Source organism: Colossoma macropomum, unplaced genomic scaffold (genome assembly GCF_904425465.1).
Source record: "Colossoma macropomum unplaced genomic scaffold, Colossoma_macropomum, whole genome shotgun sequence".
NCBI classification, from domain to species: domain Eukaryota; kingdom Metazoa; phylum Chordata; class Actinopteri; order Characiformes; family Serrasalmidae; genus Colossoma; species Colossoma macropomum.
Genome location: NW_023494787.1, coordinates 38,721,747 through 38,748,004, shown reverse-complemented (window position 1 = coordinate 38,748,004; position 26,258 = coordinate 38,721,747). Strand labels below are relative to the sequence as shown.

Genomic DNA, 26,258 nt, shown 5'->3' with positions numbered 1-26,258 from the left:
ATGGTGCATAAACCTACACACGGTTCTGAGACATAAACTGGAACAGGAGGTTTTGTTTCATAGCACAAAAAGTAAAATCTCTGAAATAAGCATCTTGTCCCCCTATAGGGACAAGAAGCCCCCCTACCTGGGGTTAGAAGACTCTTCTACACACACACACACACACACACACACACACACACACACAATAAATTACATTAAAGCTTCACTCATTGTAGGTTCTAATGATTCCACTTCATTTTAAAAACACAGGACAGTAAAATAGAAGCTTTTCCGAGTGCCAGTTTTGTTCATTAATTACATAGTTATTAATTAGATTAACTGCATAATGATATTTCATTTAATGGCATCATCATTTTTTTTCTTAGAAGTAGTAGTATTGCATCAGTAATAGCAATAACAATGTAAATAAAGCAGTTGCATTCAAAATAACTTGTTAATAACGTTAATGTTAAGTCATGTCTGGGACTTCTTGCCTATAAGGTCTAACTTTAACTTTATTTTTCCTCTTAAAACCAAAGGTACTGCTCTCTTTGCAGTTTGTCCTGCCTTGCTGTGATGAAAGTAAACATGTTGTGACTTTGAGCTTAGCAGTCATTAACTGGGCTCTCAGGTGGGAGCCTTGTAAGGTTCTTCTCTGTTGGGAGGATATCAGGATATCATATGTCTAAATCCTGATGATGCCACAACTTGACACATTATATTGTGATATTTTCAGTGATACCTCTAAAGCTAACCATCAGTTATGGCTGATATCAGCTAACAGATGTGTTAGGTGAGTTCTGGGGTGATACACATTTTTTTCTCTTTTGATTTAAAGGAAGCATACATGATTTTAACGGGTCAAACTGTAAAAATATGGAATGTTTTGTCTATGATGTGAAGGAACTGTCCTGTACATACACAGCATATACACCAATCAGGCATAACATTATGACCACCTCCTTGTTTCTATTCTCATTGTCCATTTTATCAGCTCCACTTACTATATAGGTGCACTTTGTAGTTCTACAATTACAGACTGTAGTCCATCTGTTCTCTGCATACTTTGTTAGCCTCCTTTTATCCTGTTCTTCAGTGGTCAGGACCCCCATGGACCCACAGAGCAGGTACTATTTAGGTGGTGGATCATTCTCAGTACTGCAGTAACACTTATGTGGTGGTGGTGTGTTAGTGTGTGTTGCACTGGTCTGAGTGGATCAGACACAGCGGTGCTGCTGGAGTTTTTAAACACCTCAGTGTCACTGCTGGACTAAGAATAGTCCACCAACCAAAAATATCCAGCCAACAGCGTCCTGTGACCACTGATGAAGGACTAGAGGATGACCAACACAAACTGTGCAGCAGCAGATGAGCTATCGTCTCTGACTTTACATCTACAAGGTGGACTGACAAGGTAGGAGTGTCTAACAGAGTGGACAGTGAGTGGACACAGTGTTTAAAAACTCCAGCAGCACTGCTGTTTATGATCCACTCATACCAGCACAACACACACTAACACACCACCACCAAATCAGTGTTAGTGCAGTGCTGAGAATGATCCACTGCCCAAATAGTACCTGCTCTGTGAGGGTCCATGGGGTCCTGACCACTGAAGAACAGGGTAAAAGGGGGCTAACAAAGTGTGCAGAGAAACAGATGGACTACGGTCGGTAATTGTAGAACTACAAAGTGCACATATATAGTAAGTGCAACGGATAAAATGGACAATGAGAATAGAAGCAAGGAGGTGGTCACACTGTTATGACTGATCGGTGTATACTGTTATTTAACAGAGTGATGGAATTGTCTGTTTTATGGAACTTTATGGAAATCTACTGGTAATTTTTTACACATACATGCACCACCACCACGTTGGTGTCACTGCAGCACTGAGAATGGTCCACTACCCAAATAATACTTGCTCTGTGATGCTCCTGTGGGGGTCCTGACCATTGAAGAACAGGGTGAAAAGGGGCTAAGAGGACCATAGGACCTACAATCTATATGTGTGCAACTGTATAGAGCTGATAAACTGGACAGTGAGCGTACATACAAAGAAGTGTACTTAATGAAGTGACCGGTCAGTGTATCTGGCATGAGTACTTTGAAAGAGGATGCTTTGTGCGTGAGTGTGCTGTACATGGTACAAAGTGAGGTTGTTATGAAAGTTTTTTCAATTAACTGATCTAAGAATGATTTCCTAGTTGCATAAAGGATATAAGTAAATAAAAGTCTGTTGTTACTCTCTTGGTCATGCTCCTTTCTTGTGATCTCATTGGCTCTTGTTGTTCTGTCCCTACTTTGTATGTGTGCAATGAGTATGAGAAATGTTCAATGAGTAGAGAGGGAAAGGTGTGTGTGTGTGTGTGTGTGTGTGTGTGTGTGTGTGTGTGTGTGTGTGTGTGTGTGTGTGCGCGTATGCATGTGTTCATATATTGACCCACTTACTGAGTACAAGCTTACAGACTGCTGTGTCTTGAATAGAACCTGAGGGTGGTGCTCACTTGCGGTCACCTGTTGTTTGTGAGGAAATGTAGCTGTCAATGCACCCAGTATCACAGAAAAGGTTTGTTCTGCAATTGAGTGTTGCTTAAAACCAGTGAGAGCTGGGTGGTAACAGTTTTGGTGGTCTTCCAGGCCTTTCATAGTTGTTAGGAGTCCCATTTTTCAGTATTGTTTAATCTTAAACTCTTTTAGAAACTCCTGTTTTTTCCACTTATTTTCCTCTGACTTTCCCTTTCCTTGTGCAGGTGGATTATCTTATATCCAATCTCCTCCTGAAAAATTACTTATGTGTATTGGCCATTTGGACTGGAGATTAAATACATTAGGGTGGTCTCTGACTTTTTCACAGTACCGTATATGGTCAATCCTCCAACACTGCTTTGAGGTCTGCAGTAAGTGCTTATAAGGTATTATCATTTTTTCAACCCTGCCAGAGTGGACCATCTCCATGGTTCATATAGGGTCAGTGTTTGGACTAGGCCAAAAAGTGGACACGAATCAGCTGCAAAGACACAGACTGAGACTACACAGCAGAATGAAGTGAAACATTCCGATCTGTCTAGATGTTCTGCAAAGTGACCATAAGGAATGCGATTTCTGGCAGCTGTCTTTTAAAATGTGCATTAGTGCAGACTACCCCCTAAAGCGAACCTTGATCTTGGTATTAAGAAACACATTAATTCCATAGCAATTAAGCAAAACAGTAAGCTCCCATTAAGGTTTCCAAACACAGGGAACTCTGGGATGAGATGACACTTGGGAAGACACATTGCAAGAGACAGACAGCCTCTAGAACAAAAGCTGTCACTTACAGAATAGAAAAAAGAATAAACAAGTCATATCTTTTTCTTGTCATAGGAAATGAACTGCTCACACAAATGAAAACTCTTGGACGTGTAAAGGCAGTTTCATGGCTCAACTGGAAGTAGCTTATGAAATGAATATATTCCATACATTGATGAATTGTTCATCTCTGTCAGTTAATTAACTGCTGACACCTAGTGGTGGAACTTGATCATAACTTTTAAAGTGTTAACCTCTGAGTCTGTAAGAGTGGAAATGTCTTCAGTTTAGTAGAATATGTTTTCACTCTGCATTTCAAACTATGCAACTATATGATGTGTTCAAGCAACATACATGTGTCTAAGTGCCTGTTTGAATATGAGAGAGAGAGAGTGTTGTGTATGTACATATTTTAAAGCAATGGCTCAGTCAGTAGTGCTAATATTGCTAACAAAGAATGATAATGAATTGTTCACTGATGTTTTTCAAATCCTATCATGCTTATGAGTAATTACTCCTTTCAATTTATTAATAGCAACACTAGCAAGTGTGGTTGAACTGTTCCTAGAACTATTCCTTTAATTCCAGTAATGCTTCTGAAAGCATTACTAAGCTCCATCTTTACAGTTATGTTGGTCCTGAAAAAGCATACCGCTATATTAGGGCTGTCACTACTGATTACAAGAGTGATTGAGTGATCTACTGATTATTATTGATGATTAATTCATTCAACAAACAAAAGTGGACTTAACTGAGCAAAAAACAAAATAGTTTATTGAAGAAAAGATATATAATTACACACACACACACACACACACACACACACACACACACACACACACACACACACACACACACACACTATGTGGCAAGGTATGCACATAAATGGTTATATCTACCGGGCTGTTTCTGTAAGAGAGAGCAGTAGAATTTAAAATATGCATTATCATCATGTAAATTGCAAACTTACTAACTGCTAATTTATTGAGAAGGTAAACTTTAAAGGATTATTTTTTAAATGAGTTAAATCTAGTACAGCCAGTGGCTTTGTCAAAGTTTTTCTGTGATAGGTTCATGATCACTAGATCAACTGTCTACATGGCATGTATTCTGCATTTGTCAGAGGCTTCTGTGGCCTGAGGGCCAGTTCATTTCACCTTTTATAATCCCTTTTTAACTTGCATTAACAGCTGGGCTTGAAAGTAAAGGTGAAAGTAAGGGTGACACTAAGTGCTCTGCTCAGTGACATGGTGAATGAAATGAATTATTTGCGCTCACTCTCTCCCTCCCTCCCTGCAGATGATGATGTAGATTTGGAGGCTTTGGTGAATGACATGACCTCCCTCTCGCCCTATGAGAGCCTCTACTCCATGTGCAAAACCCAGCACTCTGACTCCACCCCGCTCCTGCACAATGGCCACGGCAACGGTTTCCAGGGCAACAGAGCACCTCACCCCCTGCGTCCTCCGAGCAGCCGGGCGGCCGCCCCTCACTCCCCCGCCCAGAACGTCCGCCGCTCACAACCCATGCACATACTGGCTGTTAGGTAACACGTATGCACATGTATTTTATTTTATCTTGTCAGGATGTGAGGTAGATACATACAATGTGTGTGTTTATATGTCTCGCATATGTACACATGCACCATTGTGTATAGATCATTCTGCTGAACTGCTTCACAGCCAGGGTTCAAACTGCATTTCAGACATTTAACTAACTTGGACTTTAGGCTAAAATCCCTTTGCTTTGAGTGACCCTATACCTTATGTTTATTTTATTAAAATAAATCATTGAAAAATTCATTTTGTCACTAACAAACAATCATAACACTACTGAAACATTGTCAAATTACCAAATGATTCAGTAGAATCAATTTTAGCTAAGTTTAAGCATAACTTAAACGCTACTCAGTACATGAGTAGCAAATACAGCTTTAAACAGTTGTACACACATAAAATCATGTTTTTCATTAAAACACAAAAAAGCTTACTTAATTGTAGAGAATGTTTGTTTTGGTAGTGAAACTTCTTAATGTTACACACTGATATTCAGACTTGGGAACGCGTTTACACTATATGGACAGAAATAAAATAAAAGCAGAAAACTGTTATAGCTGTCAAGAGGGGACCAACTATTCTACACCTACAGGAGCTTTTATGACATCCCATTCTGAAGTTGGTCCCCTCTTTACAGCTATAACAGTTTTCACTCTTCTGGGAAGCTTTCTACAAGATTTTGGAGTGTCTGTGGAAATCTTTGCTGATTCATCTAGAACAGCGTTTGTGAGGTCAGACGCTGACGTTGGATGAGAGGGCCTGGCTCGCAATCTCTGTTCTAGTTCATCCTAAAAGTGTTTGATGGGGTTGGAGTCAGGGCTCTGTGAGGGCCAGTCAAGTTCTTCCACACCAAACTCATTCAGCCATGCCTTTATGGACCTTGCTTTGTGCACTGGTACACAGTCATACTGAACAGCCCCTGAAAAACAACCCCATATCATTATCCCTCCTCCACAAAACTTTACAGTTGGCACAATGCATTGAGGCAGGTAACGTTCTTTTGACATTCGCCAAACCCAGATTTGTCCATCAGACTGTCAGATAGAGAAGCTTGATTTATCACTCCACAGAATACGTTTCCACTGCTGAGTCCAGGGGCAGCATGCTTTACACCACTCCATCTGACGTTTGCCATTGTGCTTGGTGGTGATAGGCTTGCATGCAGCTGCACAGCCATGGAAACCCATGCCATGAAGCTCCTGGCAAACTGTTTTTGTGCTGATGTTACAGCCAGAGGAGGTTTGGAACTCTACAGTTATTGAGCCAGCAAAGCATTTGTGACTTTTATGCACTGTGCACCTCAGCACTCAGTCACCCCGCTCTGTAACTTTACGTGGTCTGCCACTTCGTGGCAGAGTTACTGTGGTTCTTAAACGATTTTCGATAATGCCACTCACAAGTGATCGTGGAATATCTAGGAGGTAAGAAATTTCACGAACTGACTTGTTGCAACGGTGGCATCCTATAACAGTGCCAAACTCAAATTCAGTGAGCTCTTTAGAACGACCCATTCTTTCGCAAATGTTTGTAAAGGCAGACTGCATTGCTATTTTCACAGGTTAACATTTGTGGTTAGGGTTTTGGACAGCCACTTCCCAATAGAAAGATCCCTATAAATGATGGTTTTGTAGTGCCTTGGGTTTAAATAGATCATAACATTATCCTCATAAATATCTAAGGTCTTTCATTTTTTTAAAGAGGTTTGAACTAATTTTGTAGAATGGTTCTTATATGTATAACAAAGCCTCTGAGAAAGAATACAGCATTCTTGACCAATTCTAACCTAACCTTAACATTAGTAATCTAACCAGATTTGATAATGAAGCGTGTAGCTTACTGGATTTTTAGCAAATTTTCTCCCCAATTTATTCATGTTCAGTTTCCACCCACTAGGAAGGTGCCCCACTTGGAAGGTTGGCTAACATCACATTGGCTGATGGGGGGAAAAGGAGGGCAATCCCAGACAGAGCACAGGCAATTATGGCGTCTTGGACTGCTGGCCAGCCATCACTCGGGATCAAACTTGTGATCTCCCAATGATCGGGCAGTTGGGTGGTAGTGTCATGTGGGAGCCTGTATGGAGCTGCCGTAAATGTGCTTTACCTGAAGTAGATTATCTCTGTTTTTCTCTGGTTTTCCTGGGACATTTTGTATAACTTGTGCGTCACATATTTGACTGAGGAATGCAGATCAGTAATACCAGTGGCACATTGCTTGCTCATGTTTGAGAAAAGTTGAAACTTGAGCTTGGGATGTTGATGTTCTAAAGGTGGACAGAGCTGTTGCAAGTAGTGATGCATGAAAACTGAATTCTTGGCTGAAACCAAAACCATAATTCAGAGCGCCGAAAACCGAAACCAAAAAAATGACAATATTATGACAGTTTTCATGAAATAAACTTAAATGATTAAAGGATGTAGGCTACAGTATCCAATGTGTGCCACAAAACCCAGTGTCCTTGACATCAGAGAACGGCTGGTTATTCAAAGTGATTACTGTGTTAGGACTGGCATAAGACTGAGGAACAGGGAGGAGATGGGTTGGTAGTGGGAGCAGCAAAAACTGTCTCAGGAAACAGAGTATAGATGGGAATTTATAGGGCATTAGATTGGAAGGAGGAGGGGTTTCAGGCATGGTCCTCCCCCCAAACTTCATTTATTCCATAACTCCATATATTGCTTGTCTATCATTTGTGAAAACTGAAAAAAATGAACAAGACTGAAGTAAGCATTGTATTTGCATAATGATTTGCATAACATAAGGATTTGATGAGTCATTGAATTGAATGATCATCTGTAGACTTTAGACATGTATAGAAATAGTTGTTAGTTACAGCCCTAGTTTTATGAAATATACTCAGTATACATGATGATGATGAAATTCTGGAGCAGCCTCACAGAAGGGTTTTGTGTTGTTCAGTTTGAGCTGCTTCAGCGCTCTGGGGTGGGTTATAAACTAGTTACCTTTTGAAGACCCCAGCTTTCCTCCCTCCCTCGATCCGTCACCCTCATACAAATCCTTCCTGAGCTGCGTGTCATAATGAGCTGTTCTGCTCATCACCTTTCAGTTCTCTCTCTCCCTCTTTCTCTTTCTCTCTGCTCTCCTTTTCACTTTCGCTGACAGCGGGGTGTTACACCCATAAGCACCGAGACGGGTTCACGCAAAGGTTTCCGACTCAACACACACACACACAGTCACGCACACGTGCCTCTCTCCCACTCTGACTCGGCCGTGAACTCCAGGCGTCAAACCCCCCTCCGTTACGCTTCACTTTTTCAGAAAAAAATCATTTTCTCGGTTTCTTTGTACGGCTCTGGCTGCGCCGCAGCAGGCCTGCGTTTATTCCCAGTCTTATTGATCTAGATCAAAGCATGCGGATGCAGGTTGAGCCGCCATTGGCTGCGAGGCTGTCTGCTGAACTCGCCGTAACACCACGCGAGTTCATGAACCCGCTCTCTCGCGCACTCGTTTCTCTCCTCTGAGGAAGGAGGGAGCTGCTTAACGAAAGTTTTCAGCCTTCCAGCTTCATTCATATATTCTCTCTGTATTAGAGAGAAACTGAGAGATGTCACTTGCAGTTGAACTGAAGAGGACCGTGTGTTCGAGAAAAAAAGAGAGACAAAGTGAGACTGCAGGCAGAGAGAGAAGGAGAACAGAAGGCCGACATGTAGAGCGGCTCATTATGATGCGTATCTTTTACATGATGCTGTTTTTCTAAATCTCCTTCATCTCTCTCATCCACCACTGCAGTTCAGAGTTGTACTAAAGCGTTAAAGAGACTGCTGTGTGGTGGTACAGAACTGTAGTCCTTTTCATAGTTCAGATCCTCATTTTACTTGAGAGCAGAATACAGCAATAAGGCCCTTAACTGTGGTAAAACCACTGACACCCATCCTTAAGTGACTGACTCATTGCTATTACATAATAATGACCAAATAATATATGATAAAATACGACAAAGTAAAATAATTAACTTTTTCATCAGTGATTGGGGTGCGAACTTTGGAAAGCAGAGAAGGTAAAAACATTGAGAAAGGAAAAGGAAAATAAACAAATTCTTAAAATACACATAAATAAGCAATAAAGTAATAATAAACAAACATGCATTTCTAATAGAAGTAACATTATTGTAATTATTATTATTATTTTTGTTTATTTAAAGCCATCTGAGATGAAATTATATCTTGTTTTTTTCCCCACTTATGTGGAAATTACCAGTTTGTTGGGTCATACAAATCCCTCATTTTCTTCACTTCATGGATGAGATTCTCCTCATCCTTTTTGGCAGAACGATGCGGCACATTAAAAATAGAAACGTTGCGTCTGTCAAAAACGCCGTGTCGCACCACACCATGCTCTGCTGCTCACAGCTGCTATAGATAGCTTCATTAATTATAATGGGAGCGTTTTGGTTTTGTCATTGTCACGTGCTGTTAGGACGAAGTGTTACTCTGACACAGAGATCTTCAAATCCAAACTTGAGTCCAGTTTGCAGTCCCGGAATCTGTAAATGACGGTGCACTGAACTGTTGACATAACTGATTGGCTGCCTAGTTTTATACCTACCAGTGATCACAAAATCCAAAACCTTAATCTGGATACAATGTCTCGATTTGAAGATCTCAGTTCTACTGTGTTATATAGGAAAAGTCACATTAACCAGTCTTTAATTCTTTATATACTCTTAATTTAACACACCTTAATGAGTATTTGGCTGTGAGAGAGAGGTGGATATGATTAGAGCTACAATAAAACTGCAGGAGGCTCAGCTGGAGGCAAATAAATCTGTTGCACACTGTTGCTGCAGACATTTAGTCAAAAACTTAATAAATGTGTTGGTGTCTGATTATATTTTAAAGATCAAGTTTACGTTTTAATAAAGATAGTGTTAAAATAAACCGAAGAGAACAAAATGCAACAGAATGGGCTTTAACAGTGGGTTGTGACTGCTGTTCGGCAGGCGTCTGCAGGAGGAGGAGCAGCAAGTGCGGCCAGCATCTCTGCCGGCCATCCCCAACCCATTCCCCGAACTGTGTAGTCCAGCAGGATCACCAACACTCAGCCCAGCATCTCTGCCACAACCTACAGATGCACACGTAAGAGTCACACACTTCACAAAGTCAGTCTTTTTCTCTATCCACATGGGATTGTTCCTTTTTATGTTACTACTCTCACAGTTTGTAACGAGATTCCTTTATTGATTAGCTTCTGGAAAAGTAATCTCACCACTTATGAATTTACTTTAGTGTTACTCAATAAAACCCAAATAGAGAAAATAGAAATAGCCAATTACAGTGAATGTCATTTAAAAGCCATGTCCACATCCATGCCTCTGCTCTGCACAAGACAGTTAATTATGCTTGGTGAAAAACATAACTATCACTTTCATTATGATGACTACCACTATATTATTATGCATGAATACAAACGTGCACCATCAGTTTTTTTTTAGTAACACTGTGTGCTACTGGGCAAAGGATACTATATTTACAGGGCATGGTTGAGAAAGCGGTCATCACACATATCACAACAAGCCTTACTACCCTGCTAAATAACATACCTGCATAGGTGTCATGTCTCACGGGCAGCAATCACTAGTTGAGGGCAGTGCCAGAAGTACAGCAGTGGTAAAACTGCAGTGAATAGGCAGGAAGAGAGAACAGCAATCAGTTTGTCTGTTAAACACAAAGCCCAATGTGCTTTAATAGTACAGACATACTACAGGAAATGAAACCAATTGCCCTGCAAGCTGGATGTAAGACTTCACTGAAATACAGGCTTGTAAGCCAGACTGGGTAGGTTTAGGGAACTGCAGTAGGAATGGGCCATTTGACAGACATGCAAAACATCCAGTCACAGACTGTTTAATGAAACAAACACAAACTTGGAGAACTGTTGGGCGAATGCTCAGGGATGTCTCTCTTACTTGCTACTTAAGGTTTCAAACACAATTCAGAAATAACGCTTTAAAATGGGATATCATGAATGTTTCGTGGTTCAGCGACTATACCTGTACCTCACCCTGGGCAGTGCATGGACCGGAGCCAATTTAAATTCTCTGTGAGTGGTGAGATTCTGACTGCTGTGGTGATTCAAACATGCAGTTTACATCAGACAGTCTCTGTACTTCTGTGGGCAGAGAGCCTGAGGCTAAACTTACTGAAATACAACAGAAACTCTTCTGCAGTGCACATCTCACACCTCAAACCACAGCATCTGCTGCTAGAACCAACCCCTATGTCCAGAACACTCAAGCTTTTTTTACTATGGTAATGACAGCTAGTCGTCTGGTAAATATTAAGTCATGACAACAAGTGCTGGTAGGAAAGAATGTCTCTGGTGATTGCTTAATTGATGATGACTGACCTTGTTTAACTAGGGTGGCCAGAAGAGTGGCCATGCTTCATGCCATGTAGGAACTGGTCACACTATGGCTATGTCCCTTCTTATGAAGTCAGTAACTATAATGTGATTACACTACACTTTAAATTCTTGTAATCTCTTACACCTAGTTTAACCCTCATTCTTTAACAAACACCTATGATAATGAGAGGGACTACAATGAAATCAACTGCATGACTGTATACACACATACACACACACACACACACACACACACACACACACACACCCACACACATATATGTATATATGTATATATGTGTGTGTGTGTGTGTGTGTGTGTGTGTGTGTGTGTGTGAGAGAGAGAGAGAGAGAGAAAGTACTGCAGATTAACTCCTTGGCAAGAGAAATGGCAAAACAAATAGTTTCTGGGTTGGGAACAGAGCTGTGAGAAGGCTGTATTCCTGATAAGTGTGTGTGTGTGTGTGTGTGTGTGTGTGTGTGTGTGTGTGTGTGTGTGTATGACTGTTTGTATGTATTAGGATTTAGCTCTTAAACTCTTTTTATCATTTAGAAGTGCTTAGCTGGTCAGAAGCATTCGCAGTCCCCCTGCTTTTGGGGGATATTTACTGCCTGTGTTGCCTTTGGCTTCCAACCTACATTTTAGAGATTACACAATGACGCTGACAAAGGTTATCACACAGTGTGCGGTTTGGGCTGTCCGTCTTTTCATAAACGCGCTTCCACACACGCAAACACACACATACACATGCATGTTTGTTTTTAAACCTTGTGAGAGCATGGAGGCATGCATCTCATATGTATTATATGAACACCTCATATAATCAATGTAAGAGGGCTTGACAGATGCGTCCTAATTTTGTTAATGATACAAGTTTCAAATAGCTAAAAATTCTGGTAAGTAATAATATTAGGCGAAAATTTGTTTACAGTGTGGAGAAAAATGAATAGTTTTGGTTAAGCAGTGCTCTACTGACTAATTTGTTACTTCACCGTCACATTGATTAAACCCAAATAAACAGCAGAACTTATAAAGTCTTGAATAGAAATATTGTACATATGTCTTGTGAATATGAACATATTCTTAGTGATTTTGTTGGATTTTGTTATTTATTTTTTTATCATCTCTCTTCTCATTTTTTTTAACGTACAAGGGAAGAGCCCCCAGAAGGCCCACCTAAATCTAAGTAAACATAATTTTTTACATGAACATTTCTGTTTTTAAAAACATCATCAGCATCAGAAGATTTGAAAGTTTAGATTTGGCTAAAATTTAGAAGTGGATGAATGCTAAAGTGACTTGCATGCTCATAACGCCCCCTGCTGGAAAAGGACTGCTACATAGGAGTTTCAAATTTATGTGCTTTAAAAAAACTAGGTGTTTTTCATCATTATTGTGGACGCGATCATCAGTTCAGCTTTAGATGCCTTTGGGAAGCCATGAACTACTATATTGAAGAATTTTACAACTGTTAATATTGCAAGCTGTTTAAATTGGTCCTTTAGTTCTCTGTCAGTTCAAAGGGCATTTTGTTCTGTATGAAAACAAAGAGACAGACACACACACACAAACAACCTCTGACACAAAAAAGAATATCTTAAGACAAAGAGCACGTAAAACCACTTCAGATAGTTTGTACTCAGGTTGTGCAATGAAGCACACACAAGCATTGCAGACACGCACACTACACGTAAAACCCTGTGTGAAGAAGTGTGTGTCTGGGTTTGGCACTCTGCCCCTCCATATCTTTCCTCAGTATCCTCTGAGCGGAGGCACTTCCTTAAGAGATGCGAGTCGTTTTCCTTTCACACGCCTGTCTGTGTTTCTGTGTGTGTGTATGTGGATGTTTTTGTGTGTTTTTGCCTGCACTTCCCTGCCAACCATCTCAACCCTTCCTTCCGCCTCCTTGTTCTGTCTGTTCTTTCCCACAATCCCTGGCCCACAGATCCTCTTCGAACGAAAAGACACACATATGCACATTGGCATGCACATATGTGTTGTATAAGGGGCTTGTTGCTTTTCACTCCTTCATAAAGATCTGAGAGTCGGGTGTGTAATGGCGTTTTTCTGGATGTGCACACACACTCATGACGGGTGATTTAATCCCGGGTGGTGTCCCGTCCTGTTTGCATGTGGTGTTCTGACACTATTTTTGTCCTTTTCATGTGAAGCCGGTCACATTGCTGCAGGCAGTAACTCAAGGACAGTATATCTGTCTGTGGGTGCTTTATTCGCCAAGTGCAGACATGCTTTGAAGTTGCACTATTATATACTATACAGTTTTTTTTTGTTAAAATTAAAAGATGTAGCATCTTTCGGCTAAAAATTTAGTCCTATATAGATGCAAAATGAACATTATACTGATGATGTGTTGACAATAGTAGAGAATTCACTTATATCCTCAGAAGACACATCCTTTACCAAGCGCAATTACACATTTCTCCAGATCTCCAAACCTTACGTATTGCAGCTTAAAGGGCCATTCGAACACATGCGAAACATGCTTCCTCTTTTTTAAGCTTTATCTCAGTTTCTGTTATGTTTATAAAGATATTTGCCAACATGCCACGGTGTCATGGCTCATTCTTTCTTCTACTTCTGTCCTCTTGAAAGGGCTGCATGGTAATCGAACCCTGTTAAAAACAGATTTTTGTAATAACAAACCTTTAAAGCGTGACACGTTTGTTCATATTTGTGGTTCTCATTTGGCCATTATGCAGTAGGAGAATATTGGCTGTAGATAATGGTAGCTGTAGATTTTGAGACTAATTATGATTGCTGGCACTAGCTAGAACTATGCTGGGTATTGAAATTGAATACTTTTATGGTACTGAAGGGTTACTTCAGTACTACCTGTTATAATATGCAAAGATTCTGTCAATACTAAATTTTAGTACCTAAGTGCTCCGTCTTGTCAGCATCACTGATCCAATAAGCATGCTTGTTCCAAAACCTAGACTGCTGATTGTCTGTGTAAATTACATTCCATATGCGTGTTATTAACAGTGCTTGTTCATTACTCTGCAATCTGTTGCGGTCAGTAAATGTGCTCATTTCTAGCTGCTTGCACTCCTTTCTGGTTTAAGCCACGCCCATTTCCCATATATAATTTAAAAGAAGGCCTCGAAAAAAAGTATCATTTAGGGATTTATATTAAAGTCAAGGTGTTAGTTTTGAAAAAAGGGAGGAATACTCAACTCTAGCTATAAGAAAAAATGAGAAGATATTTCTCTGCTCAATATTACCTTAACAAACTAACTAACTGGGCTATTATCATCTACTGTGAGAATACTGCTCTTGTAAGCTCAAATGTTAGCTCATCTGAAGGGGCAGCCTCTCTCGCTCAACCAAATGTCCATTCTTTAACTCTTATGGGTACTTGAATATCAGAATTATCCAGAATTCACATCCCTGGTCCTCATTAGGGCTGCACAATATGAACAAAATACCATAGGGTGAAATGCCTTGTAAACAACACCCTTTCCCTAAATTTCTGGGCCCTGTGCAGATATAGTGATGGAGAGCCGCTTGTCAAATTTAGAGGCTAACTTTTTTCCAGATCCTTGAGGGTCACCTCCATCTAGGGGTAGTCAGTTTCTCTAGTTCTGCAGCCGTTATGCTCTTTACAATATATTAAAACACATTGGTGAAGCCTTAATTATGATTGTTGGAAGTGCTTTATTTGGATATCCCACTGTACACACCTTGTAGATGCTGATCTTGCAATTTACTAATTATTTATTCAGTTTTCCTTAATTTAGCTAACCTTGACCTCAACCCAAAACCTAAACATCAACCCTTACTTTCAACAGATAGTTTGTTAAAAATAACAAAAAAGTTGAACATAAATAGATAATCTATTGGGAATTATCCACATTAAATTAGACCCAATTACTTTTTCTTTCTGAATGGCATAAATGTACACCAACAGAAACACTCATTAGGAATGTCTGAGATTGGTCAAGATGATTACAGCACTCAATAGAATATTGGGATTTGTTAAAGCGTGTTTGCATTTTGCAGTCTGCTGCAATATCCACATTGCAACAGCCAATATCACAATACCAAAATGACATACAGAGCAGCCCTCGTCCCTGTGGGCGTGAGTACACCCTCTTCTGCCGGATATTCCGAGAAAGCCCTTGCACTATCCATAATCACGTCCACATGCCCACAGCTCTGGCCTGTGAGGGTAACAGGCGGAATGTTCCAGCAGCACAGGACGCACAAGCTCATAAATCAAACGCCTCAGAGAGCAACATCACGTTCCAAACCCTGGAGCTCGCAGGGTGGGGAGAGCAGTAAGCAGGACTGCTGTCAGAGAACATCTGACAATGTACAAAGATTAAGCTATTTAAAAATGCTCTGCTTTGAAAAGAACATTGGTTTGAAGAACATGGGTCAGATAAGTGGGAGTATGTGGCCTGTTGCCTTGTTTTCTTCTTCAAAGCAACCATGGAAGCTTCTATGAAGATGTAGATGACATTGAGTTTGAACTGACCATTTAAATTTTGGGAAGCACTATACAAATATCAAGCTCTTATATATTGATTTGTCACAGGCCTGATGTTGATCATGACCAATATAAACCCCTTAAACTAGGCTTCTTATTAATCACAATTCTTATAACCGTTCAACAAGATTAACTGATTATTCAGTAATTACTATGAAAATATGTAACTTACGTAGTTATAAGAGTGAAAAACTGAAGTGTGGGACTATACACAGGCCCTTAGGATTTGAGGGGTTAATTATATGAAGCTGAGAAAATTGAGTAAATATAGGAAGTTCCAATGTTGGTGGAAGTTGCTGGAAGGGACCCAGCTTTGTGTACCGACGCCGAGTGGTTGAGACCAAGATCAGTGTCGGTTTGGCTGGTCCCAGATCAGCGAGTAGGCCCTCCCAGTTCCAGTAAGCTCGGCTGCAGCTGGCTGACAACACAGGCTCCAAACACGCCCGCCACTAACCAGCCGCATGATCTATAACCTGTTTACTGAGCGCGCCTGTTGAGTCAGCCGTCCCGCAGCTGAAGATATTAAAAATCTCGCTCTCTGCTGTATTCGAATTTGAAACGGTTCTTTATTGGACGTGTAGTGCACATTCTAGGCCCGAAAATCAGTATTAAGAACATAAATAGGAACCAGTGAGTCATTTCGGATTCATTCTGCCTAGGTCTCCGAAGATTAAATTGGATCAGAACCGTCCAGAACAACATACCAGCACCCTCTAGATAAATTTAGGCTACAAAATTCTGTCACCTTCTTCATAACTTATAGTTTTATTTACAGTGTGACTAAACTGAACCAGTGTCTATGTTTGCTGCCACAGAAAAAAATAAGGACTGGTAATTTTTTTCAGGAAAACCTAAAGGTTTAATCTTTGACAAATTGTATCCCATTCGTTGCTCAGTCAGGTCACTGTTTAAGTGCTGTTGAGCCGTCATTGTCCATGGCTTAAAGTCGTCTGTTGATTTTTAAGTTGAATCCTGAAAAATTGGTGCCAGTTGGCCTTTTCTGATTGGCACTTAAGCCTAGCAAACAAGTGCACGAGAGGATAAACCAATGTTGTCATTCCACTATACTGGGATGCTTGCTGCTAGCAACTTGGTTGATGCTAGTTCTTCAGTGTCTACATGGTGTAAAGCTGTAAGGCTACCTACCTAATCAAACTTTTCATGAAATATTTGGTGGTTACACTTTTAAGTCAGGCAAATTAATGTCCATAATTTCTACATTTATTCATCTGTTCATGTACGTGGAGTTAGCTAGCTAGCTTACTAGCTTACTGGCTCATGGTATAGGTCAGGAGTGCCCAAGCCTGGTTCTGGAGATCTACCACCCTGAAGAATTCAAATCCAACACACCTGATTCTAATGTTCAGATGCCCTGAAGGCCTTCAGTGCCTCATAGCTAAACTGTGCAGGGTGGTAGATCTCCAGGACCTGAGCACCCCTGATATAGGCTAATGTGGTCTTGGTAATTAGCTAGCAAATAAGTTGATTTTAAAACTGCCAGTTAATTTACATCCCCATCCCTTCTCTCTGTCAAGAGATCGACCACCTTTAAACTCCGATTAAACTCCTGGCTGTCTCTCTCTTTTGTTCTGTGTCTCCCTGTTCCTGTCTCTCTCTCATACTCTCGCTCTGTTGTTCTGTTGTCTCCCCATCCTCTTCTATCTACCCAGGACTCCTGGGTACATTGCTGTGAAATCACTGCGCTCATTATGAAGTCTGGTAAAGCACATCACACAAAGGGCAGATGGTGAAATGGTCAGCTCAAGGCCAGCCCTATGACCAGCTGTTCTTTTGAAGGTGATGTCATGGCTGGAGAAGGCTGCAGCAAGTCTCTCTCTCTCTCCCCATTTTTCTCTTTTTTACACGCACTCTCACTCGCCCATATAAACACAGATGGTTTCTTAACTCTTCTCAGGGGGTTTATATGACCCTGAGTGACTGGCGGCCGTCAGAAAGATGCCCATGTTAAAGAGGGCACAGGACACATTGCACAAACTGGCATACAGACCGTGGGAATGGGTTGTCAGGAAGAACAGAGTGATATATTTTTGACCTTTTTTGAATATGTTTTACTTTGTACGTGTTTTGCTTTGCATCACGTCACCTGTGGGTGTGTGAACGCCAGGCCAAACGCTTGGAAGCAGCTTTGTAAAAATAAAGATGAAATATGTTTACATAGATGAAAAAGGCTTTGGCTAAATGTCCACAGCATTAATGTGTTCTTAAGGGGCTCTTCCTTTGTTGTTCTACAAAATAATGGAAACAACTCAGGAGCTACTCATACCCTCTATTAGGCACCATGTAGGTGCACTGTATAGGTTTACAATTACTGACTGAAGCCCATCTGTGTCAGCCCTCCCTTCTACCCCATCCATCAGAGGTAAGGGATTGGGACTATAGGACCACCACTGAGCATATTATGTAGGTGGACCATTCCCAGCACAACTGTGGCACTGACACAGTAGTGACAGATAAACGAAAGAAGGCTTTTTCTTACTACAAACTACAAACATAGATTACTGCCACCTGCTGGTGTTGTTTCTTTTCATGCTGACACAAAACGTAAGTATTTGCTCGTTGGTTGTCAGCTGAAGTCTTTGCAGTGTGATGCAAAGTGCACTTTTCACACAGGATGTGAGGCGACAGCACTAGTTTTTCTTCATGAACACGATTGACCTTATTAACACCTGGTTGTCATGTGGCTTGTATTTGGATTGCTACCTGATAAGATTTAAACCATATGCATTTACCATATGCGCTTCGTAATCAGCATATAATTCTGATATTCAAGACACATAAAATTACCAAGTGTAAATGTGAACTGTGTCCAAAACTGTGCCCTATTTACTACACTTTTTGGGGGTTCCGCTGTTTTATAGTGGTGTCTGAAAACAGTCCAGCACACTCAAATAATCCCACAGTGCACCTCAATAAAAAGTGCACAACCAATGCGCCCTAGTAGATTGAGGATACCCATAATGCATTGCATTGTTTGGTTTGAAGATTCACATGCAACTTCTTTGAGTAGGATTACCAAGACCAGCTACAATGGCAATGTCTCCACGGACCTCTCTACAGACCTGTTACAAAAGTGCAATGTTAAGTAAGCTCTTCTCATGTTTGTAGTTAGCAGATATTTTGTACTGGTGGCATGATGGGTACAATGTTTATGCTATGGTTTCTGCTGTCGCACAGTGACCAAATTGGTGTAACATAGTGTCCAAAATTGTTTCCTACCAGCACAAATTCTGTTCCCTATAATAATGTTCTTCATAGTGATCCAGATTTTCATGGTAGGGTAGGATATAGTGAATAAGGGACCATTTCGGACACAACAGTGATCTGATTGGAAACCTACAGAGTGCTCCTCAAACTGGCCCGTGTGTACAAGACAGTCTTTTTGTTTACTTTCTGTGGGTGTCAAAAAATGTGTTGTGTTTTGCTCTTTGGGGATGAATTATACTTGCAGCTCAGGAATATCTCAATGCTGTTTTGGCCACTTGGCTGTTCAGCCTAGAGAATTCCATGAATGGGTAGAAAAGAGGGAGTGAGCAAAGCAGATAACAACCCTAGTTCTTCATAAGCTTGTTGTGTCAGGGGTCTTAGCTTGAAAACAAAGCCCACAAATATAATTTGCTTAAACAGCAGGTGGTCTTGTTAGCATGCACAATGTGCAGAGTTATCTCAAAACGTTCTGTTGATATTCGGGATGCACTGAAATTTCAGCAACTAAAACATGGCTGAAAATGGTCAAGACTGGCACTTTCAAAAGCCAGAAGATTAAATAGGTCTATAATGAAATATCTGAAATGTCAAAATCTATCAGTTAACCGATAATCTGAATCATGAAGAAAATGAGAAATAGTGATGAATGGTGAACGTTTCCTTCGCTGTCCTACGTACAGGTGATGTATTAAAAGCGGATTTTATCAATAATGAAGTTATATTTTCTTTATTACCTTCTGGTTCATGTTTATTACATTTATTCAAAAGCATAAATAATATCTAATAGTTTTCAGGTGAGTCTGTCTTGACTTTTGGTTTTGGTCAGGAATTTTCATTTCAGTGCACCACAAGTTGCTGTGGTAATTGGTCCTGGAGATCAGCCTTCGTTTGGAATCAGGTTTAAACCCCAGTCTGCCACACCTTCTCCAGCTACTTAGCTTCTTCAGAAGGTCTTGAGTGGCTGGATTAAATGCAGTAGTGTTTGTTAAGGGGAGCGCAGCATGTTAGGTGCAGGCTGGAATTAAACTCTGCTAGATCTCCAGGAAGAGGGTTAGTGACTGCTCTAAGCACGCTGCAAACAGAACAAACTTTGGCAATTCCAAATTCCAGAAAGCACACAAATACACACAGACACAATAAAAGCTTGTAGAAATCAATAACAGCAGGAGAAATGAATTGCTCAGACATTCGAGCAGCTGGTCTGTTTAAAATCTCTCAGGCTGATAGTTATATGAAGTAAAGGGAGCTGGATGCGTGCTTGCTTGCACGTGTGCGTGTTTGTGACCCCAGGTCAGGCACAAAGGGGTTTATGAGAGTTTGCAGAAGACAGATCCTCTCCTCATGCTCTCTATCAGTGCTCTCATGCCAGTCTCTTGCCTTCCTACACTAAGCACTTTCCATTATTGAAATACACACTGTGTCTGTCTGTCTGTGCGTATGGTAGACCTGATACAGTTAGAAGTGCTGGCCTGGCCATGACCTGCACTCATTTGTGAGAGTGTGTGACTGGTGGAGTTATTGTTGGTAGCATGCCAACAGTCAGCTGGTATGTGTGTGTATTTTGTCGTGCGTGCAACATAAAATCCCACATACACTCACACACTGACAGGTTAGGACGTTTGTTGGGCTGCTGCATTACACACTGTTTCAGGCAGTGTGGAGTAGTGTAGTTATCTTGTGTATAGCAACAGATCAAAACAATATTATTACACAAAGAGCTTGATTTTGCTCTCGCATACAGAAAGACAATGGCAAAAAAGTGGTGCTCCAGCATTTTCCAACCTATTCTGCTGTCAAAAAAAGGGGTGCCACATAGTTTTTTTTTAACCCCTAAAGAATCACTTTTGGTTCCCTAAAGAACTATGTTTGAGACATTTATGATAAGAAGAACCTTTTAAAGTCTTAAAGAACCTTCACATAATAGAGATTTTTAGGCCACTTCCTAGCTTTTACTAAATTTACACTATTTACTCTTTACACTTTAAAGGGGTTCTTCAAATTTGCATCTATAAAAGTTCATCCAATGAAAGGTTCTTTAGGGAATTGAAAGAGGTTCTTTCTGACATTGCACAAAGGTTCTTTGAACTTAACGCATCTCATTTACAAGATGTGACACCAAATGAAATGTTCTTTAGGTAACCAAAAGTAGTTCTACTGTGGCATCTCACAAAAGTTCCTCAAATATTATCTCTCTCACAAAAGAGGTTCTCCTAAAGAAACACTGAACGAAATGTTTGCTAGGGAACCAAAAATGGTTCTGCTTTGACAACACACAAAAGTTCCTCAAACTTAGACATCTCATTTACAGAAGTGGTTCTCCTAAAGAAACACCAAATGAAATGTTCTTTAGGAAACCAAAAGTAGTTCTACTGTGGCATCTCGCAGAGGTTCCTCAGACATCATCTCTCTCACAAAAGAGGTTCTCGTAAAGAACCACCATGCGAAATGTTCGTTAAGGAACCAAGAATGGTTCTACTTTGGCACTGCATAAAAGTTCCTCAGACTGACACATCTCGTTTACAAAAGTGGTTCTCATAAAGAACCGCCAAATGGAATGTTCTTTAGGTAACCAAAAGTGGTTCTTCTGTGGCATCTCACAGAAAACCTTCCTGGCACCTTTCATTTTCTGGCTGTTTTTACACCTAGTTTGTTTGGTAAATCTGCCCCGGAATTTGGGTTTTTGTGATACTGAATCTTTATTATTTATTTGATTTGGTTGGTTTCACACTGCAGCAGCTAAAGTACACCAGATTACACATGTAGGTGTTAATTGGTTAGAAATTTTGAAAGGATACAGGCTTTGTTACTGTCAGGTTTGCACCCATGACCTCAGAATAACAGAACATAGAGATTGTTGACATCTGTGTGTGTCACAATCTCACAATAGAAGCAATAATAATAAATCTTAGTTGATTATTAGTTTATCAATTTGAATTTAGTCAGTCAGATCACTGATACTTGGCTAAAGATATGTTCTCGGATCTGTGTGTCAAAATCAAGATTCCTTATTTTTTGGCTATTATTTTATTGCTCATCTGCCATTATTAACAGCAGTTCATGCTGCAAGAATGATAGGAGCGTCTATCAAGAGTGAGACATTAAAACAGGCAGATTATGTGAGCTGATTTGCTGCTAGAGGAATAGGAAAACGTCTTTTGATGTTGAATTCTCTCATGGGTTTTTGTTATCCATGCACAATTACATGAGCGGAAACGCATCTGACTAGCAGGCGAGAGTCTTCTTGATCTCTGAGCTGATAAAAAGCATATGAGCAAAGCATGTTGACTCATACTGTAACTGGGGAAAAGTAATCAAAAGTAAAATGGAAATAAGATATTTGTTGATGCTTTTTAGAGAGGAAAGTAAAATCAGATCTTATCTGGTCAAACTGGAGACACATTTTAGTGAAAAGTATAAATGGAATCCGGCAAACATTTATTCAGATACGATCCGGACAAGAAACACGTTAATGCGGGGTGTGAACAGGCTTTTAGTTGTAGGCCTATTTAAATTTCAGTACATCTCTAATTCCTTGTATTGAGAGCTTTTGAAGTCTGATGATGATACAAGGTGCTTGCTTACTTAGTCTGTTTAAACTACAGTCTGCTTTTATTCATTCACTCACTCTCCGTTCCTGGTTTGTATGCTTTCTATCAAGTTGGCATAGCTGCTGTGCTGTCCAAAGTGGAGCCCTGGATGTTTGATTTGCCCACTAGAAGGTCACTCTAACCCCTCTGCCTCTTCACTCTTGTTATTGTTTTTTGAAGAACTTTTAGTAAGAAAACATGGTATAATGTTTATAAAATAAAAATGTACAAATTTGTAAGCCACTTACCTTCTCTTATCTTTTGTGTACTGTTCTGTCTTTTGGGTCCACCAAACACATTGCACTTTTGACCCCACAGTGGTATCAGCAGACAATTGCTTTTGTGTTATTACTTAATTTTGGCCAAAATACAATCCAGTATTTTCATAAAAATCCAAAAGATTGTTTGTTTCACCAGTGTGTAAATAGATCCTCTGTGCAGTTTTTTTTTTTTTTGAAGATTTACACCTTTAATCACTACCACTTAACCTCCATTTGCTTTCCAGACCTCAGTCATCTTCAAATTTAGCTCAGCTCACAGCTGCCTTCACTTACACAGTTATTTAATATTAAGGCAATAGTTTCCATTGTCCACTTTCCATTATTTCAACAGCACTTTTCAATGGCTGTCTTTTTTTTTTTGGTTACACTTTTTGCGTAGTTGCCTCTGGACGAGGTGCTCAGCTGATGCAACTTTGCATCCTCACTTCATTTAAACATGCAAATCCAACTTATTTTCATGCTTGCTCTTCTCTCTCTCTCTCTCTCTCTCTCCCTCTCTCTCTCTCTCTCTCTCTCTCTCTCTCTCTCTCCCTCTCTCTCTCTCTCTCTCTCTCTCTCTCCCTCCCTCATATGGCATGCTTTGCTCGGCCTTCACTGTTTGTAAAGCTGTCTGCTTCCTTGTTTGATCTGAGGTTGTCCTCAAAAGATCCTGCTTGTTGTGCAAGTTGTAGGCGGCAGCCGTCTTCCTTGTAGACCCTAACTGAAGAGTAATTCAGTGCTCGTGCGTGTGTGTGTGTGTGTGTGTGTGTGTGAGTGTATGAGGGCTAGAGAAAAAAAGAGATGTAGTGATATATTTTGTGAAGACTGATTATAGAAGCCTTGTCTATACTATCTGTGTGCCTCTAGTAGAGGCTTATTACATTATTTTCTTCTTTTAAAATGTTATGACAGGTTATATAATATCTAATTATATAATAAACTTTCTTACCTTCTTTATTTGTGTATTGTTTTGTCTTTTTGGCCCTTGTCCCACTCAGAATATTGCACTTTTTCCAAGTTGTTGCTGTTGTTGCTGTTGTTGTTGTTGTTGTTGTTGTTATTATTATTATTATTATTATTATTATTATTATTAATATTGAATTATCTTAAGTAGTGCATATCATCCTTGTCGGAGCAAAACTTTCATGGTAGATTTTAAAGAGAAGGTATAAAAAACACTACTCATAACTTTTTTTTTTTCACATTGTGTTTTGTTGCTTGCCACTAGTTTTAGTGGGCTGTGATGATTGGTTGGTGTGGCATTGCTCCACTAAATGGCCCCCTGACGCCAGGCCTGTATATGTGTGTATGTGAGATGTATATATGTGCGTACATATGTGTTTATCTGTGTATGTACATGGTATGTTTATGTATGTGACATTTGTGCATCTTCTGCTCTTCATGCTCTTTGCACATTCAAATTTGTTGTGTTTGACTTGTTTATACACGCACACACAATAGGCCACACAAGCAAGCAGCACGAGTTACAAACACACACGCACTTATTGTGTACGTCATGGGCTGGCTTCTTGGAAATCCCCCTCATCTAAATAAGGTTGAGCGCAGAACATGGGCTAAAATACACTCTCTACGTATAAATGTGTGTGTTTGTGTGTCTTTGTTTGTGTGTGTACGCAAGCATTCTGTATGTGTGTGTTTTTTCCATGTGTGCGGCCCTATTCCCATGTTTGTATGACATATACATTGTGGAGAAGTAATGATGTCAAAACAACCCTGATTAGCAGCTTCAGTCATTGCCTCAGTTCATATTGGCCTGTGTACAAATAGTAATATGCTTGTGTTGCACTATTGTTTTCGTCTTTCTTTTATTTAGTTCATTTTCACTTAGGGTCAGCTCAGACCCTATTACTCTTTATTTGACCGCAAGGCTGTTTCAACGAATAGCCATTTTATAATTATAGTTCATAGAGAGTTTAACTAGGGCCTGACTGATGTGAACATTTTAGGGGGTTACATTTTCCAGTAATCAATAATACGTGATTATAAAATATATTTCATAATTATTTTACTTTTTAATTGTAAGTAAGAACTACTTTGAAACAGTTGTTAAACAGTGATTTACTGATTGATATAAATTGATTTCTGAAACTCAAATGAACAGAAACTCACAGACTGCAGCACTTGGGGTGGAGGTACCCATAATTCTTTACAATTTTGGTTTGTGATAATCACCTCTTATTTCCTTATTTTTCGTTAGTTCTCTTCCTTAAAAAGGTAGTTGTGTTATAACATGTCTGTGTTCATATTTACCAGTTTAGTCTGTATTGCTATGATAACTTAAACAGGGGTGACCTCTGTTGGGTTCCCATAAGGTTTTGCCATATTACTGGGGGAATGAGAGTCAAGTCACATCCAAAACCATCGCTAATTATTGACGTTATTAGCAATATTTTGCCAACACTGATAAAACTGTTGGTCGTCAATATCAGCTGATATTATCAACCGACCGATACATTGGTCGGACACTAATTTTAATTCTTGGCGAAATGGTCAAAGTATTACTGGTGATAAAAATATATTGTAAATAATTATTTCTTACTTATGGCAAGTGGAGTAATTAAAAGTATAGATTTTAAACTTTCAATCGATGCCACGTGTGTGTTTGGTAGATAAGGAGATAAGTAAATAAGTTGATGCTTTGTTATGATTTGAATTTGAAAGTTATTATTATACTCTCCTTTACATTTTTGTCTTTTTGTGCCATTCATAGTAACAGAATTCATAGTATTCGAAGATTAAGAAAGCCACACCGCCATTTTGCTGAAGCAACCTGCAACTTGAACATAACTTGTTGCATCACTGTTGCTTCAGGTACAACCCTGGAAGTGGAGGAAGGCCTCTGGCTGATCTAATGCTGCTTCCCAAACCACACACTTTACTAATGAGTGCACTTCTAATGGAAATGCTCCTTTTTTACATACTGTTTATCGTGCTCATGTGCAGTTTAGGATGAGCAAAGTAATACAGAGAGAAATCTCAACCATTTAGATTTCAGTTGTATTATCACTACGGCAACAAATCAAATAAAATCAAGGCCATACACTCAAATATATTGTTTAATATTCTTTAAAAATATTTTTAAACTGAGTATTCTAAAAAAAATAAACATGTGTACTGAATTGGTTATGACTTTGTTCTCTTGCAGCTAACCTCCCCTGTTATGGTGTCATCGCGATTGCATAACATCATCGGAATACTATGAATAAAAGCCAGAAGAGCAGACTCCAACCTGTTGGCACAATATGCAAATGAAATCTAAACATAATTTATTGCATAACTAACAATGTACTCAAATATGTAATTACATAATCAAATTTGAATTCTACAGCAAAAAAATAATAACTTTTGATTTCTAAGGTTAAGCCAATGGTCTGTAGCTTAACCTGACTAAAACATTTCGCAACCATACATCTAGCTGGTTGCTGGTTGTAGATAGATCTGTTTCTTACATGTTGTTAGTTA

At 39.8% G+C, this 26,258-nt stretch overlaps 1 protein-coding gene across 1 annotated transcript in view; it reads left to right on the top strand.

Annotated features, from left to right (window-relative positions):
• grb10a (growth factor receptor-bound protein 10a) overlaps positions 1 to 26,258 on the top strand; it is an 81,979-nt gene that overhangs the window by 27,103 nt on the left and 28,618 nt on the right. The window contains exons 4-5 of the mRNA XM_036567258.1: positions 4,570 to 4,816; positions 9,787 to 9,922. Of these exons, the coding sequence (XP_036423151.1) occupies positions 4,570 to 4,816; positions 9,787 to 9,922 (383 nt within the window). The remainder of the gene's footprint in view (positions 1 to 4,569; positions 4,817 to 9,786; positions 9,923 to 26,258) is intronic.